Genomic DNA, 20,832 nt, shown 5'->3' with positions numbered 1-20,832 from the left:
GATGATTATAACAGTGAGAGCTCACAACCAGAACGTTCACCCAAGAGTCTTTTCAAGGTGATACTTCCTATGTGTCAAAAACCAGAAGGAACATCTGGATAACAGAAGGTGGAAACAAGTTGCTATCCCATGTAAAAGGTCTCGCTTTAAAATTACTTTCATAAGCCACTAGGTTACAGTACGGTCAATATTATCCCACTGTAGAACAGCAGTGCCAGCACACACTGCTAACACACGGTAGGCAAACTTCTCCATCCCCATCTTCAAAACATAATACAGAGGCACTGAAAAAGACACCCATGCCAGCACTGGGAGTAAGTCTATGTTCTTCAACAAGCTTTGGATCTAATTGTGTGAAGAATAATAAAAACAATTTCATGAAACTAATGAAAAGAGTTAAAATATCTGTTCATTTTAATTTTATTTTCAAAGAGCTTCAGTCACAAAAATGATTTACAAGTCTATTTACAATTCTATTGTACAGTTATTTATGTATGCCTCTTGACAACAGGGTACCATTCTAGAGCAGCAATACATATTTTAAATACAAAGATGCAGTATCATTTCAAATTTAAAAATAAAAAGGAAGCTGAGCTTCTAGAGAGCGCTGTAATGATGAACCTTTTAATCTGTGTTAGGCTTGAGGAATTCATGACAAACTGAGTAGTTTCTGGTTCACATAATTATCAAACAAGCTGCAGTTTGTTGAAAATAGCTTTAAAAACCTGAAGCTTTACTGTATAAAATCAACATATTCAAGACTCTAAAAATAGTCAAAACCCCACAGCTTTCCCTTAGACATACAAAACCCAAGTTTACAATTCATAATTTCATGGGAGAAATCCTACAGAACTTTAGCTCTCTCATTTTGTGATGACCAACATAAGCATTAAAAATTTGCAGCATAAAAAGGACTCCACATCTGCTCAGTATTATACTGTATACACAGATACAGTACAGGATTATTTACCCAATTTGGGATGACTGTTCAGCACAACCTTCATGAAGAAAGAAAAAAAATAAATAGAATTAAAAATCCAACAACTTCTTAAAAGTGCAACAGTAAGAGTTATGATGAATATGGACAGTCAGTTCTGTGGGTGTTGTAGCTGCTTCTACTCAAGCATTATTTGCAGCATTTTCTTTACAGTAGATTTAGTTCTATAGTACATGAAACAAGAGTTACTGCTAATTGAATCTGAAGGGAAGAGGAAAAAAAACTTTAAAAAATAACCCTGAGGGATATACAATTTAATGATCTTGCAATTTATTTCTAAAAAGTAACATTTATTATTTAGCAATTGCTTTTCTGGGTAGACCAGTCCTTTAAGTATGTGCATAAATAATATTTAAAAATCAGTAATATTTACAAATCCTAATACATCAAAGTAAAATACATACAGATTAAAGTCTGCATACACAAATAATTTAATAATAAATCAAACTCCTCAATGTAAGGCCAAAATATACAGCAGGAAGAAAATGTCTACCAAGTATCTAGTGGAGATCACTAAATTGGTCTGTCCACCTGAATTTAGACTTCCAAGATGAACATTAGAAAAGATTCTTTTCACTACAAACTGAATTTCATCTTACTTCAAAGCAGAAACTGAATACGCTAGTGCAGATCTAGTTTGCTGCATTTCTGAAAACCAGAAAAACAAAACTGCTCAAAATGAGAAAAATTATAGGTGGCCAAACTCGGCTCTTGGGCAGGAAGGCATAAATCCCAATAATTGCAGAAGATGCAAAAGCTTATTTTGTGGCTGAACTTGCAACAACAAGAAGGATTCTCAGAAAAGCTGATTTATTATTCTTGACTAAGCGTCAGAAGCAAATAGGTCAGAGCTCAAGCATGCAACCTCAAGAACATTTACTAACGCTGAACGCATACCTTGAGGTAACTAGCTCCCATTTGCAAAGTATTCAAGTTTAATAGGCTCATGACCCATTAGTCACTCAATCAAGTGGAGACACTTGGCAATATCAGTTTTAGTAAGAGTTCCCAAAAACGTTCTCTGAAGACAAGCCCACCTTAATAAGCTGTTTCCTCCTCACTTTCTCGATAAGTCTAATAAATGAGAATAAGATTGAAAGACTAGCTTCAGAAACCAAACAAGCCAGGAGAAATTATCAGTTTAGAGAAAGTATTAAGCAAAAGCACATGAAAGGGAAAGACATATTTTCTTTCACTTCTGAGGGAACAACCAAGCTAAAATAGTCAATGCAAGGGAAAGCAAAAGCTTATGCATTTAAGGATAAGTCACAGCTCCCAGGTCCAAGATGCATAGCTTCACAACATTTTTCAACTAAAATATTATATTTCTTTAAATCTGAATACTACTTACGCAGCTAAGAATTACTCTTCAATTATTCCATGCTACAAAGATTTTGTAAAATCGAGAGAAATTAGCCAACTGACTCAAGTTCATGATTAATAAATTTATCCAAGTCCACAACTGCAGACGCCTTAAAAGCTACTGATGTTGTTCAATGTCTATGACCCTAAGAAGCCAAGACAATAAGACTTTTACATTGCTCTGTTGAATGAATGTTAAGAAAACCACTTCCCCCTTCTTCCTGCTCCACTCCTCAAAAACAAACAACAATAAAAAAATCAGGAAAGAGTTGGCAGCTGGACTAGAGGATAGTACACAATATGCGTGCTATTTATGAGGAGCAAGTGCTAGCATCTTAAACCCCCAAGTTCTAGGAAAAAAGTCTTCCAAACCATTTAGCACCACTTTTAAATTCCCCATTGGCACAGTTATGTTCAACACCGCAGAAACCATAACATGAGCAGAGGGGGACACTGTCCATACTGCCTTACAGAACAGCACAAGGGAATTAGGCCCAATCTGAAAAATCCCCTTTATTAAAACAATGCTGGATTGGAATTGTCTCCACAGGAATTTAGAAAAAAAAATCCACACAACACCCCACAAATAACAAAACCTCAAATTCCATCATCAGAATACACACAATTCAAACTGATCCCAGCAGATCAGGAATCCTGAGGCCATCCTTCCATGACTACTCTAAAGGACCCAACTTTCTTCTCTAAAAGATCTCTACAGAATCATGACTTCTCCAGATCCCACATCCCCTTCCCAAAGCCTGAAGGTGTCTGAACCAGTCAGTTGCATCTGATCAAAACAGACTGATCAAGAGTCAGTATTTATATCATCTTCCCAAGGACACCAAAGACAACTCTTCTGAAAGTTTAGCAAGTTGAAGATGGTTCCAAGATAAGTAATTTGTGGTTTAAAGAAAAAAAAGGTTTATGGTTTGCACATGAAGACTATGCCTGCCTTTACATCTCTGCAGATCTGTTTTTATAGTGGTCTTGTGTTTTGACACCGCCTGATGGCAAAATGCTGTATTGCTACCCCAAGTGCTTAAGCAGCATTATTGGTGATGCAAGCTTTTCCTTTTTTTTGTTTCAAAAAAATCCACATAAGCCGTACACTTCTGCAGCAAGACAGATTTTAGCTCATCTATTTTATCTTAATTTTGTTTCATACAGCTACATATAGTGCTTAAGACACTGGCAGACTCTTTGAAATGCGTATGCTCTTAACATGCACAAATCCCAAGCGCGGGCATATGAAAACAGTCCTCCATCTCACCCCCATTTCCCTTGCAGCAGTAACTCTGGCCTTACTACTTCAAGGTATATAGGAAAATAATAATAAGATTTACAAATAAAACATGGTCCACAAAGGGATGATCCAACCCTTCTGCTGGAAAAAGCAAGATCTGTGGAGAAATGCATAGCTAAATGTAATAAAACATGAGGCAGAAGAAAGCGTTAAGATTCCCCAGCCTTCCTCCTCCAAAAACTTTAGAGTGTAGCCAAATGCCTCCTCCTCTGGAGGCCACCTAACCCCTTCCTTGGGGTTAGCTAGAAAAGAAGCTAAGAACGCACTTGAAAGCAATGTGCTTTCTTCTTAAGGACAGAGCGTATTGCTTCTACAGCATTCCCAATTCCTGCTCTGGCAGACTAAAGAATTGAAACTTAAAATTCAAACTTTACACCTAGAAACACTCCTAGTAGGGACAAACTTAGAAGAACACACCAAAACTTTAGAACCATTCTGAGGCACAAAGCTTTTCAACAGCAAATAGAAAAAATTAAAAAAAAAAAAAGGAAAAAATAGAAAAAAAAAGCATGACAAGGTTATTATGTGCCTCTAGTACTACCAGGAAACCATTACATCAGAGGGTTTACATGAACACATGTCCAGGTGAGCAGGTTAAAACAATGATTAAGATTCTCCAGGCAAATAAAGTGAAGCTGTTTTAACTGCCCTGCAGTTTAAACCTTCAAATAGATCTCACTCAGGAATAAAATGAAATTTGAAAGAAGGTGAAAGGAAACAATCATTTTTGTTTTTCCAAAGGTAACCTACATTTTTAAAATGTCTAGCCATAAGATGTCTGGTTCTGAACTTTGTATTCAGAGAGACTAAACAGTTGGAAATATCTGCATTAGAATTCGACCTTTAGTATACCACAATTTCAAATAGAACCTTAAAATTACATTCTTCTGAATACCACGAAAGACACATGCCACCAAGATCCACTGTTACGTTACAGTAATGATTTGATATGAACCATTTTCTTGGGATGGTGCTTTTGCCTCTGTTGTTGTTCTGGGTTTTGGTGGCCATTCTGGATCAACCAGCAGTTCCTGAGCTAGATGCATATACTTGGCTTTTGGCGTCTTCTCTCTACAGCCAAACAGGGAAGAAAGGAAACAGACTCCACAGCGATCCACAGCCTCCTGCAGAAGTGAGCAGATTTGAAAAACTGGATTACCATAAGAAAAAAAATCAATATAACTAACAATACAGTAATTCTCTAGAAAAAAAATCCTAGTTTCAAATTTACTACTTCATTGTTATGTTGAACATAGAAAATGTAGTACAGAAACTCTTCTGTTGTGTCATCTCTTCAATACTATGGTAGCAATGACATTTAAAAACATTAAGACAGACCAAGTATTCTGTATAATCGTAACACCTAGGGTCACAAACAGCTTTTGTGCATATTTTATAATAGTTTCAATAAACACAGGTACAACAGACACCATCAAATGATGTTACTATTGAAATATTAAAGCCTCGTCTACAAAAAGCAGTCAAATTCCCAGAGTCTCAAAACACTTTTTGAGCAATGAATTGTTTAACTGAAGGCAGCCAGATAGCCAAAAGGGGCAGAATTTAACTTGTTGATACGATCAAACTTAAGTCCTACAGGTATCAATAATTATTAAACCAGACACAAATTATTGAACTTAAAGTCTTCCTTCCTATCTTTCCTCTCCTAGTCCTAAATGCATATACGTTAACTAGCTGGAGAAAAGAAACACCACTCCTCCTTCTGAAGACTGGATCCCTCTCATGACTCAGATAGCACCTGTAGTCTGCAGGGCTGACATTTGAAGAGAGATATGTTCTAAGGTTTTCTTCATGCTCTGAATTTCTATCAATTGGTGAACTGAACCAAACATGAGCCTTAAGCAGAACTTCCATTCTTCAGTGAACACAAACCAATTTTTTTCTTGAACAGCCTCAAAAGGACAACTATAAATCTGAAGTGAATACATTTAATAAGTTTTAGTGCTGAGAAATAAACCATTGTAATTTGAACAAGAACAAACGTACAACCAGCTAGAAGTAATCAGCCAACTGGCTTAGAAAAGAAAATGCTATTTTTTACAGGATTTACATAGATTTTCTTCATGTATTAATGACAGAGGGGTAGACCAGACCAAGATTCATGGTCACCTGAAAAGCAGAAGCTAAATCCTTCAGTCTCCTAAACCACCTGAAGTAGTAATAATGTACTTTCATTTGCCATTTGGTTTCATTTCATTTGTATGTGCTATAAATTACTGCTCTCAGAAGACAGCATTCTAAAACCCTAAACCAAATTAATTTAATATATAATTTTATTAGATCCAGCATCAGCAATTCTGCTTCCAAGCAAATCAAAATATTCTCCAGTCCTAGCATGCTACCTTGGGACAATGCAAATAAAACTTGTTAATGTGCAAACTGAAGATAAAGTGGGAAAAGTCTTAAAAGCAACCATTTGGGTTTGCTTCACAGTTCTTGTATAGAGCTAAATTCTTTAAGTGTCAACAAGGAGAAAAATATAAAACCAGAAACCTTCCCTTTTAATATTCAAGTTATAGATATCTAATTTAAACAGTCTTAAAGCTTAAGATAAGGCAAGAGACATCATAAAAAAGACAAAACTGAATTAATCTGCATGCACTGAAACGATGACAGCAAAATACTAGTCTCCAACCTGAGGCGGCTGGGGTATGGTGAGGCGATATTCTCCTTGTTTGTCTCGATTGAACACAACCTTCCAAAGGATCATATCAAGGAGGACATTCTGTGAGACATTGCAGTGAGCGGGAAGAATTAAAGAAACTAATGATCATTTGTTGTTAATGTGCATATTACAAATAAAACCCGAAATAGTGTGTTAAGCATAACTAATTCAGTGCCAGGCAAAATGGAGAGTTTATGTTACTTGTCAGTAATTAAGTGATAAACATTTCCATTCTTAAAGTGCTCACATGAGATTTAAGAATACGAACAGGTACTTCAAACCAATAGAAACAATGACCAAAGCTGCATCCATCAATACAGGTAAAAATCATAAATACATATTCTTAATGTGATTCGATACTCCAAAAAAAAACCCAAAACCAAACCCCAACCTGTGAAGCACCACAGACATGAGTGCTTAGAGCAGTTTCCCCCCAAACCATCTTTAACATTAGAGTGTACTTCATCCTGGAGCTACGCTTTTTTCAGTTTGTTTTAAACCACTGATGCTCCCAGAAAAGCTTCAGTGTGGTGGCAAAGCGGAGCCACCAGCAGGAAGTCTGAAGGAATTCTGTAGGAGCCGTTCCAGATTTTAGAAGAGAACAGAAATGGAACAGAATGTTCAGTACATCTGGTTATTCTTATACGGCTGGGGAGGCAGACTAGAGAGCCTTGAACAAATCCGGCAACACAGGTGTGAACCTCTGTCTTCCATGGCCTTGAGTCTACAACTCTGATCTTTGGAGAGATTCCATTTCTAACATCTGACCTCTGCCGTTGAGGAAGGCGAGTTGATTAGCCAGACTTTTATAACAGATTTTATAATGCTGACGACTTTATAATATACCCAGATTTTATAGTGCTTTTGTAAAGCATTTGCCAACAAATCTTCAGTTTGTTAGATGTTCATTTTTGAAGCCAGTCTGGTTTAAGTATGTCTATAACCAGGCATTGGGGTAAGGAGGAACATCTGCTAGGATCTGCCTTTGTTGTGCAATATTTTCTATCATCTGGTAGAAAGAATATACGTGCTTTGTGAACCTAATCTGGCACCCACATGGAAGGAGCAAAAGCTTTACACAGCATTTCAGAAAACATGTTTGGGACAGTCAGAAATTTTTTTTTGTAGAAGCAATTAAGAAACCATGTACGATTGCAGTGTGACACAGAAGTGTCAAACTGATGTGTGACAAAAGAAGACAGATGGAATCCATGGTGTATCTCATCATTCTGAGACGTTTAGAGAGGCAATTACAGAGGGATTAGTCTCAGCAGAACAAAATATACCTACAGAGTACCTTCTTAAAAGAAATAAGGAGATGCCACCAGAAGCTTTTCCTAGATTCAGAATATGAGCTGTGGTACCCAGTAACCCTGTAGTGAGCAGAAAATCCAGCCAGGCCCACGAGGACAGAAAGGCAATGAGCCATACTGGAAGTGAAGGAGTGAAATAGCCCGAAATTTCTACACAATACATTGGACCCAAGGAGTTGGCACTACATGAAAATACTTCAGGGAGCCCAGAGTAACACTGCTGAGTTGGACAAACACAGTTCAAACAATGGGACAAAGGCAGGCTGAAGTTATAGGTGAAGTGTGTATCATAAAACAAGATTTAGGATTTGAGGATCACTAGACTAGGCTTCTGTTGGACACCTGCTGTACAGTAAGACAACTTATCTCTCTGTCTAAACAAAGCTCTCAACTAACAGTGAAAGTGGAAGAAATAGGTTTTAAGTCAAAGCAGGACATCCCAAACAAATAATGTAAAGAAAATGAAATTCTACAGTTACTTCTATGCCACTCCTAAAGTATGGGCAACAAGATAAATAGGAAAGTCTGGTTAAAAGGAACGTGACAAATCATCCTACCAGTTTTGGTAATGACAAGTGACTAAACTGTTGGAAGATGCTAACTCAAACCTGCATAGGAAAAAGAGGGGAGTGGGGTTTGAAATACTAGGTAAAAGCAAATGCTCTACAGTAATTATATTGCCTAGGTTATGCTTACTAGAAACTCAGAAGTTGAGAGATCGATGTGGCAAGCAACAACACCCAGGAGCGGAACCTTATGAACATTTAAGTCAAAGGAGAACCATTTGTCCTTGAGAGACATGTGCTGATACATGGACTGACACACTGTACAGACTTTCTACTAGAGCCCTTACACTTCCCGAACAGAAACATCGCCACATTGTATAAACGTTAGAAAGATCATCTGCAGTAATTTTTCAGCAGAAGCTAAGTTTAATTTATCTCTCTCAGTAAAGTTTATCCATGGACTGAAAATTGCAACCACCATCTATTTACACTCCAGGTATCAACACAAAGCTCAATTCCAAGGAATAATCTTAGTGTTTCAAAAAAGCTGATTTCCCAGACACGGTAATAAAACATCAAGACTGACTAGAAAGAGTAAACAGGAAAAAATATTTCTACTTAGGAGGTTTGGTTTAAATTTATCAGAAGACAAAAAAACCCCATGATTCTGCAGCTTCAGAATAACAATTTTCTTTCAGTAGCAAAGACTGCAACAGACATAGAATTTAACTTTTAGCAAATAAAAAAAGGTAAACTATTGAGAGTTTAGTATTACAAAAAATAATAAAGTATTAAAGGGCATAAAGGAAACTTCCATCACAAGCAGGGTTAGATTAAATATAGGACAATGTAAGAAAGGCACAGGATCTTTAGGAGAGGATAAAGTTGTTACCAAGACAAAAGCCAAGAAATGTAATACCTACTGCCATGTTTTGTAAAAGACAAGTTATCACCTATCATGTGAAAACACTGAAAAACATGTTCCATTAGGCAGCAACATAATAGCATGCATTGCAAATTCTATTTGGAACATTTTGAACACAAAGCCTTGACAATTTTGATTAAAGTATCAAAAAAAACCTGTCGATTTCATTTTTACTAAATCACAAATAAAAGGGAAAAAAATAGTCAACTGGAAAGAATATTAAAGCTGCAGTAATCTCCAAAGGCCAAAATGGTATGATCCAAGCAAACATTATGCTGGTTACCTCGACAGCAATCCCTCACATAGTAATGGAAATACTGACTGGAAGCTGCAGAAAATGTTATACAGTAAAAACAGATAATTGCAGTCTGCAAGCACTAGATAATGTTGAAAGGCTTTTTCATCTTGCAGAAGCAAAACAGTGACTAATGGCTGCAACCAAAACCCAAATGTATTCAGGTTGGAAATATGGCATCAATTTAACAGGGAGAAGAACTAACCACTGGAATAAATGACTGGCTTTGAATCCAGACTCTTTCTGGAAGATGTATTTGTCAAACTACAATTCTTTGAAACAACATACCTGGATGAAAGGTAGGGCATCTACCCACACTAACTCTGGAATTAGAGTGACTGACTTTGGACATGCTCAGGGCTAGAAAAAGCAGATCTACATGAACATCTCTACTTCTAGACTTGGATCAGATTAGATGAACAAGTTATATAGACCTGCATTATTCTCAACAACAAGCTATGTGCATGATCCAGCTGATTGAAGATGAGCTCCCGTAAGGATTCTATACACTTCTTTACTGTTATTCTGAACTGCATTAACACAGCAAATAATATGGAGAGTATTGTCCCATGAAACAATTGAAATAATTTATGTCTTTCAACTTTCCCCCCTTTTTTTAATTAATAAAAGAGGTTTTAAAATTATGCTTTTAACACAGCAAACCTTGACATCTTAAATCTAGCCTACAAGTACTTTTTACAAATACAAACTTAACAAGAAAGCAGTGATCACTTACACGGCATGCTGTGGAAACCTTCTAAACAGAACACAAACATGAAACCTAAAAAAAAACAAACTTAATAGTCAAGCATTTTTTCTATTTGAATTTCTTACCTCCATCAGCACGGATACAATTGCATTGATAATAACAATGAAGAGAATTCCTCGGCGCCACTCATATGGCACACACACAAGCTGTAAGAAAAAGTTGCCAGAGGTTAGCAACACATACGAATTAAGCACACACTCAAAACAGGTTCCGAGTTATAAATTTTCCTTTCCCAACCAGAGGTGCGAAGTTAAAGCTCTAAAGGGGTCACACTTGCCAAAAGGCAGACAACCAGCTATCCCAGGAAGTACAGACACCTGCATATCTGCTGAATCTTACCTCAAGAAATGCATCAATAGGTTCAACAGGATGCAACATGATGAATAATATGAAGACATAAAGAACTATCACAGATATAACAAACAGAACTGTAAAAAAAGAAAAATATTTTAATCAGACCATCTCTCAATCAGAGTTTTAGACAGTTTTTCCATGTATCACGGGTTCATTACTCCCCAGAAATAACCTCTGGATTTGGGCAATCTAAATTGTGCTCATAGCCATAGAGAGACAGAAGGCCAGACTCAATTTTTCACTGGCTCACTTGTGGAGCTGGAACATATATATAACACCTATACTTCTACAAGCAAAGCAACTATTAACACAAATTTCTCCATACAGTATAATAGTTCCCTATTTCTGTCTCTGACTACCAGAGGATAACTGCACTATGTTCTCCTAGCAACACTATTACTGCTGAAGTGGCAAAACAGAATTGTAAGCGAGCCATGGATGAGTAAGTGCACAGTCACCTGGAGTTTTACTTGGAACTGTATACAGTAAGAAAGGACTTACAATTTTTGTAGCATGGTTGTCTAAAGGGCTTTCCTTTAGAAAAGACAATTGCCACTATGAGGTACTGGAAGCTGGATATAAAAAACAAAGTTGTGTTTTCATAATTTTTAATGTAATGTTCATCATGAAGAGTCTCATTCCCATGGTGTGCAGAGGTGGTGTTTGAGGCATCCAACACATTACATGCACTACAACATAAAAAGATTAACACCGAATTAAGAAGATGCAAACAAGGCCTGCTTATTAACAAAAGTAATGACAAAACAAATTGCTACTGTAGTTTTAAAAAGCCTTGAAAACCTATTACAGGTAGTAAGAAATAACTCAGAATTGTGGCAGGGAGATAGCACTTTTTGTGAATTCTTTTATGCTTCCAGCTTATAAACTGGAAGCGGTAAACATGAAGTGTTTAGAAACTATCACTGTAGATACACTTTGAAGACAGGTAAAAAAAAATTGCAAACCAAAAAAGAGGAAAACATCTCTTCATTTTCAGAAATACAAATCTGATTTACTGGAACAGTAACAAGACAACAAAACTTTATGATATAGAAGAGTTAATATAGGCCTGAACAATTGATTTCAAATTTTGATCTCAACTGACCCAAAGCTGAGGAGTCTTCAGACCCTGCAGTCTGGCTCTGACTCAATTTTGCATTTCAGCCATTGGATAACTCCTGTGTATTAGTATGCTGTTCACAATAAAATAATCAGACTACCAAGCTACCATGCAGAAGCTTTATTTACAAAATCCCCAAAGGGAGATGACAAAGAGAGCAATTACTGTTTATAGCTTTCCGATCATTACTGTATCCTGCGTGGAGCCACTGAAACACTTACTCAGATTCTGTTGTCCAAGGTTCATACCAGGACTGCTGTTTGACCCAAAAAAACCCGAAGGTTTGGAAAGCAAGGCAGATGATGATCTGAGACAAAACGGAACACAGAAGTGGACCTGAGATTAGACCTGATGGAGGCCTTCGCGCAACAAGCTCCTTCCAAGCAGGGTTCAGACTCACTGCAACGAGAAAGAAAAATAAATTCCACGTTACATCATTATGGCTTTCAAGAATTAGTCACATTCTGTGGAATCAGAATGGCTCACTCATGACATCACTTTAAAAATGAGTCCAGAACTGCAAGTGTGAAACCACCTTGAAAAGATTATACCACACTAGAGTAATGCCACAGTGCCTTCTACAGGCTGGTTATCCCCAGCAGCACAGGATAGCAGGGGACAATAATAGAAGCCATGAGACTTAAGGAATTAATAGTGTCTGGCCAAATTCCCGTTGTCTGCCACAAGGACTTACAGCTCGTCTCCCCAGTTTTGGTCATTGCTTCAAAGCAGCAGTTTCTATGAAACTTGAAAATGGAATTCTACTGTTAGCCAGTAAGCTGAGTGCTAGGTTCATGTGGAATCAAATACTTCGCTAGATAATAGTTCTCAAGTATAACATTTTGTGAATGTTTTATTCAACTAAAAATGCAAGAAATACAAACATTTGAGAAAGATTATGTTGGAACAACTCCTGTCTTGATTCCAAAAACAATCTCCTCATGTCAGTAGAGATTCCTGACTTCCTGTACTATGAAGAACTCCTTTTCCAAGATCATGCTGATGACATTTTCACAAACTTCAGATGAATCTAACTCTGTACACAGTGGTTTGGTTTTTTAATGCATATACTGTAGTAGTCATAACATCTTAACTACATGTCACAGTGTTTACTCCAAAGCAGCATGTAATTAGATATTAAAGAAAATTTGACCAAGCAAAAACTGCTTCATAGAAGCCAGAAGGGATAATTCAGCACAATACTTACTAGTGAAGACAAGCACCAAAATGATTGCCAAATCAATGAAGAGAAACTGGAAATCTCCCAAATTGCTCAGGATCTAGACAGAAATCACAACTGAAATATTAGTTTTTTCTTTCACAGCAAGAAACAACTTACAGTGACACTCCCCTGGCATTAATTCATTAAATTTCACACTATAAACAAGACAGTCTCTTATTGAACTGGCATCCTTTATGTGCAGGAGTCTAGAGCACTCTACAATTCACAGATCAATTCCTGAAGTATCAAGGTATGAAACAATTCCATCTTCAAGCTATTTGTAATTTAAATTTGTTTGTAATCAAACTTATATTACTGAATTTTAACAACCAATGAAATAATAGCTTAGGCTCACAGTCCTCTAAAAACCATAATCTTACTATGTAGTCAAACAGTTGTCAAAATTTACAACTCAAAGGTCCTTTAATACTTTGCATGTTTAACTTACTCAGAATACAAATTAAAATACAGGATTTTTACCACAAGCCTTATTGTGAATCCAATCATATTAACCGGGAATACTCCACTTTCTTACCCCCTCCTAAATCAATCCTTGCAGCTGCTCTCTTTCAATCCTTACATAAAATGAATGCATTGCCCTTAAATCAAGTCAGGCTATTTTAAAATGTTGACAGTTTTTAAATAATGGAAAATTGTATTTTTGTTCAATGTATATGCTTATTTGGACTTCCCACTGTAGAGACTTCCTGTTCACAGGCATTAGCTATTGCCTTTTTTACATAGATACTACCATGTTTTTCATACAGTTAATACAAAAAAAAAAGCAAAAAAATACTAAATATTTTTAGTCCAGAGTTTTTAGAATGTGGGCACTGTGTACTCAAAGAGACTTAGAACAACTTATATTAAATAGCTTATAAATTGTCAGATCTCTGCATTACATTGACACTGCTTAAGCACAATAAAATACTTACCGAATATAGCAGAGTAACACTGATGTACTGGATAACGCTGTATAATGCCATGAACTTAAATACACAGAAGGAAGTTATTAAAGCAGCACGGCCTTCCCTGGCAAAACAAATGCAATCACATAACTAAAAAGTTTTCTGTGCAAGCAGTTAAACTCTGCTTAGCAAAATGTTAGCTGCAATTAAACATATCAGCTAATCCTTTGAGGGACATTAGGCTTGAGAGATCTGAAGAAGAAAGGGTCAGAATGGTACACTTCCAAGTACATCAAAGCTGTGAGCAGGCCTTCGGAACTGAGCCACCACCCTACTTGGGTGTTCTTTGCACCTTATGTGGCTTTTCCAACAGAGGTTTAAAAATGAAGGTGTGCTTGCAAAAGCATCTGTGAAGCACTAGTTTACTACATGGATAGAATGAACACACAGTCAGCCACAGAGTGCTGACTTCAGAAATGTTTCTGATTACGCATTACTTCCTTAGTTCCACACAGACTTAACCAGATTCTTCTCTGGCTGATGTTTATCCAAAATTATTACCTTACCTCCAATTGTAGAATCAAAAATTAGTCAAACCCTACTTAGAAACTTTGTTTTCTACTTTCTATGGTGCTGAGCTGAAGAATTTTACTGCTTGCAATTACACAGAGCCTTTGTGGAAACTAACACAGTCACTAAGACATCAAATTAAATACTAACATGCATAAGCTCACTCACACTCTAAAAAATTAACTTTACATGAACCGAAGTGTTCATAAAAAAACCACTAATCATGCTGTGGCAAACCCTTACTCAGAGTACCTTCAGTAAAGAAACACAACTACTGAAAAAGTACGGCTTGCTCTTTAATTCAAACTGGCCTCCTACAATATCAAACACATACTAACACAGGGTATGTAAAACCAGTTTCACAGATGCATTTAAGTTCACAGTAGGTGGCATTACCTGATCAGCTTTGGCACACAGGAAATACTAGGTGTCCTGGAAGTGAATGGTGATGCCACAGAAGCCTCAAGTTCAGACAAAGATATACCACCATGTGCTCTCTTTAGCGCCTGCCAGTTAACATTGAAACAGAGAACATTTTAAAACTTGCTTTCAGCTTTAAAATTTAACTGAACAGTCCTGTATGGAGAATAAAAATATACTTACGCCACAGTCATTTGCTCCATCTCCACACATGCCCACATAGTAACTACAAAAAACAAACAGATGTCATCATTCTGGACCATTCCCTAATCATAGTCCATTTAGCTTATTTCACTGAGGACTTCTATATTATACGACTCTTTCAGGGTTTGCATAATAATAAGTGATGGTTAAAGCTTAAATTACTGTTACCATTGTACACACAAGGAAGCAGACAGAAAATGAACATGACTTAGCCAGGTCAACCAAGCTAATAATGGTTATCAGCCCTCTATCATTCCAAGGTGGTGTAAAGCATCCTTGCTCTAGGTAAAGAGACTCTTGTAGCATTTTGTATAGCTGCAAGGCCTGCCACCAGCAGACAGTATACTGACCATATGCGTAGAGAAGTTATCCTGTTAATACTTCTTTATTACACAGAAGACATTCGATGGATTTGTTTATGAAGCCAAGCAACCAGATTTATAAAATGTTTTTTTCATAATTTGTAACTTCATGAAGTGTGAAGCTTCTACAAGTAGCCAGCAGATGGTACTGCTCTTTTTTACCAACTCACAGAAGAAGTTATACTAGCCCAGCCTTTTTCATTTGGCAAAACAGCTAGCAGCATACATAATTTTTCCTCCTCTCACACAAAACACTGTTAACCCTCCTGCTTTCTATAGTTAAGCAAATACTTACTCTACATTTTGTAAAGCTTCCACCAACTGAGTTTTCTGATCAGGTGCCATGCGAGCAAACACAGTGCCATGTAACACAAGCTGGAAGACAGAAGATTTCTTAATGCTCACAGGCCAAGACTGTTCACCATCAAAAGTGCACATATTCAACTAAAATGCTTACCTTGGGTACCAGGTCCTGAAAATGCTCCAAAATCACTGCAAATGACTTTCCATTCATTGCAAAATGGTATTTAGTCATCTGGAGATCCTCAAGGCTTTCATGGACCAATTTAACAGGAATATCCTATCAAAAGTAGTTTAATACTCTAGCTGTAGCGTATGTACACAGATATCTTGTAATTTCAAGATAATACTCAAAGGTATCCTTAGACATCCCATGCTAGAGGAGTTTTCTAAGGACATTACTTGAAAAAAAACCTCATACAATGCAAACACTTATTTAGTAATAAGAAAAAGTGGTTTAATGTTTCAACTACAAGCAGCTAGAGCAGTCTTAACAGATTGAAATGTTGGAAAAAACCTGTCTCATGCACAACTAAAAGGTTAAATATCACATCACAGTTGAAAAACTAGCTCTTCCAGCTGTTTCACTACTCTTTGGTCTTTTGAAATCTGAAAGTTAACTAGTACATCTATTTTTGACACTTAACAGCGCATTTGTTCCTTAAAAGAATAAGATAAAAAGAAAAAAACTCAACAGTAAAACTAACTGCTTACACTCCAAGGGCATAAAAATGCTCATATTACCTCTGAGTTTATGGCTGGTGATGAACTAGTGCATTTTGCGAGGGTATCTGCATAATGCCAGTTGATTCTGGCAGCCTGCCCATCCTTTGGAGGTAGTGCTTCAGCAATAATGACCTTATCCTGAGGTAGAATCATTCCACAGTCTCTGGCCACAGAGATAGCAGTTAACATGTTATCCCCTGTTAAACAATTGCATTTAAGAAGGTTTCAGTTAGAAGAGCATCAATAGGTATACGATACTCCATGTAAGAGAAAAGCTAACAAAGACAGTCTTAAACTAGGAGGAGGACTGCCTCACGCACCAGTGACAACCTCAGGGCAAACCAAGCCTACAGACAAAATTCAAAGTCTAGCCTGTTAACCCCCTCCCCTCCACTAGCATCACTAGAAAGCTTGCATGCTTCTTTCAGCCATAAAGATCTCTTATTGGACAAATATTAGTATATATTGAAAATCAGGCAGAAAACATGCAGCCATTTAAAATACTGATTTTTAAATATGGCCACAGAACGTGCAAACACTGAGCTGTATTGCTAGCCTATCAAAACATTATTCCAAAGTTGCAATACCCGCAATTTAAAAAGCAAACACACATATTGCATGGAAAACACTGAGCACAGATACCGAGCCTGCTTATGGGAACATAAGAAGTCATTCTCAACAAAAAAAAAAATCCAATAAAAAAAAGTGACTTATAACTAAAAATGGTAGGAATCCTTAGAAGGTCATCTAGTCCAACCCCCTGCTCAAAGCAGGGTCAGTTGTAAGACTAGACCAGGACTTCCCTCTAGTCTGATTTAGAAGACTTCTAAGGTTCTTCACCTTCCAATTCAGTATAAACTAACTTCTGCATGGAGCTAGGAAGAAGCAGCTACAAAGCAGAATTAATCCCCATACTGGTTTCTGAGCTCTGACTTAAAGCTACTTTCACTGAAAAATAAACACTGGTGTCTGAATATTCTCACAATAGTTTCTCAACTTCCTTCTTGCTATAAATACAGTGTAATCCCAACCTATTGACACTAAAATTTGACTTCATACACTGTAATTAAAATAAAACCAAAAAAGAGATGGATTTTTAGCTTTTGAGTGTCAATGTTCACATGCTAACCTGTAACCATGACAGTGCGAATGTTGGCTTTATGCAAATCTTCAAGTACAGCAGGGGTTTCTTGCTTTAGCTTGTTTTGCATTATAATTAACCCCAGAAAATCCATGTTGCTTTCAATAGAATCTCTGTAGAAAAGGAAGCAAGGGGGAAAAAAAAAAACCACAACATTGGAAGAATCACAATTATTAGATGTAGCTTGAAGAGTCTGATTTTCTGTTTATCAAGGTAAATGGAAATGTTTAACTATGAAAAGTAAATAATTTTATTTATAAAAAGTGACCTGAGAGATATCACCATTCACATTCATTTATACTTATCTCCCTTGTTTTAGTTTAAAATCACATATGCACAGCAGGGTTTCCACTACATGCCATTATCTTCAATAGACACAGATTATATAAGTGTGTTTAAGTTACAAAGAAATCTGATGAGGCTTTCTACCATGTTAGCACAAATTAAATACCATAAAGAATTATTATTAATTCCTAGCTTAAAGATGTTCCTCAGAACTCTCATTATTGTAGAAAAACTTCCTCATCTTAAATTTCTATATATTGTCCAGGGTACAAATAAAGAATGCACAGAACTGCATATGTCAAGATAGAAGAAAGTTAAGGAAGAGTGGTAATTGAGTTAAAGAAAACTAAATATTTCCTAATTAATCCAAAGCATGCAGCTTTTAAAGCTTGTTACTTATTTAAAAAAGTGAAGTCACTCTTACCTATTAATAGTCTGGACTTTGTGCCATGTCAGCTTAGACTCCAATTTTCTGTGAGCAAGAGCAATAACTCGGAAGCCCTGCTTAGTGTACTCTTCCAGGACACACTCAAAGTCAACAGGAACTTTAAAAAGGTCAAGTTTAGAATTATTAAAATTATTCCTATTACTGCTGAACTACACAAGAAATAAAAATAGTTTGTTGCTTTACCTGTTTCCTGCTTACACAAGCTGGCAATCACTTCAGGAGCACCTTTCATGTAAGCATCCATTCTCTTCTCCCCTAGAACTCTCGCTATTACACACATACGTTGCAAAACTGAAGAAAATGGAAACTGGCGGACAATTCCAATCTCATAACTCGTCTGTGCCATACAGGAAGGAAGGAAGAAAAGGATTACATCCATATACCTTTTGAAAAAAGAGGTACATGCTTAATTGAAGAAGCATACTTACCGAAAGCTCAAACAGTTCCTAAAAAAAGAAAAAAATACATTTACTGTGAATATTCAAGTGTTTTTTCAGCTACCAACTATTTCAATATAAATCAGTAAATGAATCTACACAGCACTCTCAACATAAAATCACATTGTATCTGCGATGGATCTCACAAAAGCTGAATATTAATATACTGCATCTGTTTAGTATCTTCCAAGTGAGACAGAACTTTAGAGCTTGATTTCTTGATTAGAATTTGCAAGACCTTTCACAAACAAACCTGTGTCTGCTTAGCCTATGTAAATGATTAAAGTACTACAGTATTTAAGAATGAGGCCATGATTATTAAGTATATCCCAAAGAAATCATGTCATAAGTTTCCAGAATATTCACATGTCAATTACTGCACGGTAATTACTGCTGAGCTTGTACACCAAGTTCTGAACAAAACAAGACACTTCTGTTATAATTCTGCTATACCTTCCTGCTATGTGATAACCTGGATATGCAGTCACATGCTTAAATTTCCCCTCCTGAAGTATTAAAAAAATACTTCAAAATGCAGACAGAAAGTGTCATATACCACTACCTTCAACAACAGTTTAAACATGTCTTCTCTATCTTTGCCATCAAAAAACACAAAGTCTGGATCCTGTTTGAATTATACCAGCCAGAACCACAGCACATGGTAAAATGTATTTGTTTAATGCAAAAGATTAACTTAAAGAACTGCTTTGAATTTTCATACCATTTCTTGATTTGTTGCTTGCTTGGATTCTGGGAAAAGTTGTTTTGAAGGTCGAACCACTGTCGGCTGGATTTGATTGTGAAGGGCTGTTTCCTCTTCAGTTGCTTCTTCTAAAATCTGTGTTAAAAATAATTAGTTTATACATTAACTTTGATTTTCTCATAACATAATTTTCAGAAAAAAAACTAGCCTTTGAAGTCAGCCCAAGGTGCAGTGATATTTCTAAACAAGATTTCCTGTAAGAATTGTGTCTTAATTCAGCAGTTAACTTGAGATCCACTTAGCTATTTTACACGTTTATTGTATGCATTGAAACCTTGCCACATACAACATCAGAAAGCAGTAAATTAGCTCTTCAGATTCTTTCAGTTCTATGAATCGGAACACATTTTAGGAACATTTTCACACTAAGACTTCCTCTGACACACAAGCATTGACAAAAGCCCACCATTTGACAGTTACAGCTTGAAACAGCACCTAATGGCTTATATTGCATATAACAGCATAGGAAATTTCAGATTACTGATCTTAAAAACGTTGCTTCTCTAGAAACAAGCAGACACTTACCCATCCTATTGCTTCAAACATCTTCAAATCAAGCGGATCCCCAGAAAGTACCCCTTCAATTTTTGTAAGGGAATGACAAGTTGCCATGCAAGCAACAAACTCAGACTTCAGCAAGCTCTCACTGCAAGGCCTCTCTTCCGGCAAAAGGAAACTAAAACAATGAAGTTATATTATACTTAGCACTGTAATTATTTATTATAAGCCAATTCAAAAGGTTTGTTTGGATTAACAGAAGAAAATTGACTGCACAAGTCTCTTCACTTGTACTTTCACACATTACAGAAAACAGATTAAGACTCTGGGCTGGAATATTCAGAAACAGTCACAACTTCTGTCTCCTTCAAAAACTCTGTGTTAATTCATTGTCTAGTTTAATTCCTCATAGAGAGGCCTCATCACTTTGTACTTAACTCAATTAGCTAAGCAAATTCATTTTAGCAGCCCAAAAAGTCATCACATAGGAGGACAGCCATAAGGAAGCGCGCTATACTTTAACTGCATCATTTCTGCAGTATGAACCTAAAGAGGTCTCAGACTAACAAATTAAAAATCCACCTCAGCCTCCTGAGAGTTAACTTTAATTACACCTTCCTACAGCTCATTACAGAAACGCAAACATATATGAGCTCACATTGAATTTTCTATTCTATTCTGATGAAGCTGTTAAAGCACAACTGAATATCATTCTTGCTATCAGCTCTGAGCTTATCCTTACCGAGCATTTTCCACCCGTTGAATTCCCCAAAGATCCAAGCCATCCTCAGTAAGCGTGCCAGTCTGCAAAACAAACGAAGGGGTATGGCAAGAAGAAAAAGCCTTCAGAGACAAGTTACCTCAGGTAAAGCAAAAATTACAAGCTAATTAATCAAATTACACCTGAAGAATAGATTT

General features: G+C 36.6%; 1 protein-coding gene across 1 annotated transcript in view; it reads right to left on the bottom strand.

Annotated features, from left to right (window-relative positions):
* Positions 1–4,588: 4,588 nt before the first annotated feature.
* Positions 4,589–20,832, bottom strand: part of ATP13A3 (ATPase type 13A3) — a 36,392-nt gene continuing 20,148 nt past the window's right edge. Inside the window, exons 14-32 of the mRNA XM_010081456.1 lie at positions 20,657–20,718; positions 19,942–20,092; positions 19,375–19,491; positions 18,645–18,662; positions 18,400–18,553; positions 18,193–18,313; positions 17,472–17,596; positions 16,361–16,539; positions 15,774–15,896; positions 15,612–15,691; positions 14,934–14,976; positions 14,727–14,836; positions 13,788–13,884; positions 12,838–12,910; positions 11,852–12,029; positions 11,012–11,199; positions 10,496–10,584; positions 10,222–10,302; positions 4,589–4,786 (exon numbers count right to left, since the gene is read on the bottom strand). Coding sequence (XP_010079758.1) covers positions 4,589–4,786; positions 10,222–10,302; positions 10,496–10,584; positions 11,012–11,199; positions 11,852–12,029; positions 12,838–12,910; positions 13,788–13,884; positions 14,727–14,836; positions 14,934–14,976; positions 15,612–15,691; positions 15,774–15,896; positions 16,361–16,539; positions 17,472–17,596; positions 18,193–18,313; positions 18,400–18,553; positions 18,645–18,662; positions 19,375–19,491; positions 19,942–20,092; positions 20,657–20,718 — 2,187 coding nt within the window. The remainder of the gene's footprint in view (positions 4,787–10,221; positions 10,303–10,495; positions 10,585–11,011; positions 11,200–11,851; positions 12,030–12,837; positions 12,911–13,787; positions 13,885–14,726; positions 14,837–14,933; positions 14,977–15,611; positions 15,692–15,773; positions 15,897–16,360; positions 16,540–17,471; positions 17,597–18,192; positions 18,314–18,399; positions 18,554–18,644; positions 18,663–19,374; positions 19,492–19,941; positions 20,093–20,656; positions 20,719–20,832) is intronic.

Source organism: Pterocles gutturalis, unplaced genomic scaffold, assembly GCF_000699245.1.
Source record: "Pterocles gutturalis isolate BGI_N339 unplaced genomic scaffold, ASM69924v1 scaffold27594, whole genome shotgun sequence".
Classification (NCBI taxonomy): Eukaryota; Metazoa; Chordata; class Aves; order Pterocliformes; family Pteroclidae; genus Pterocles; species Pterocles gutturalis.
This window is presented reverse-complemented; position numbering and strand designations above follow the sequence as displayed.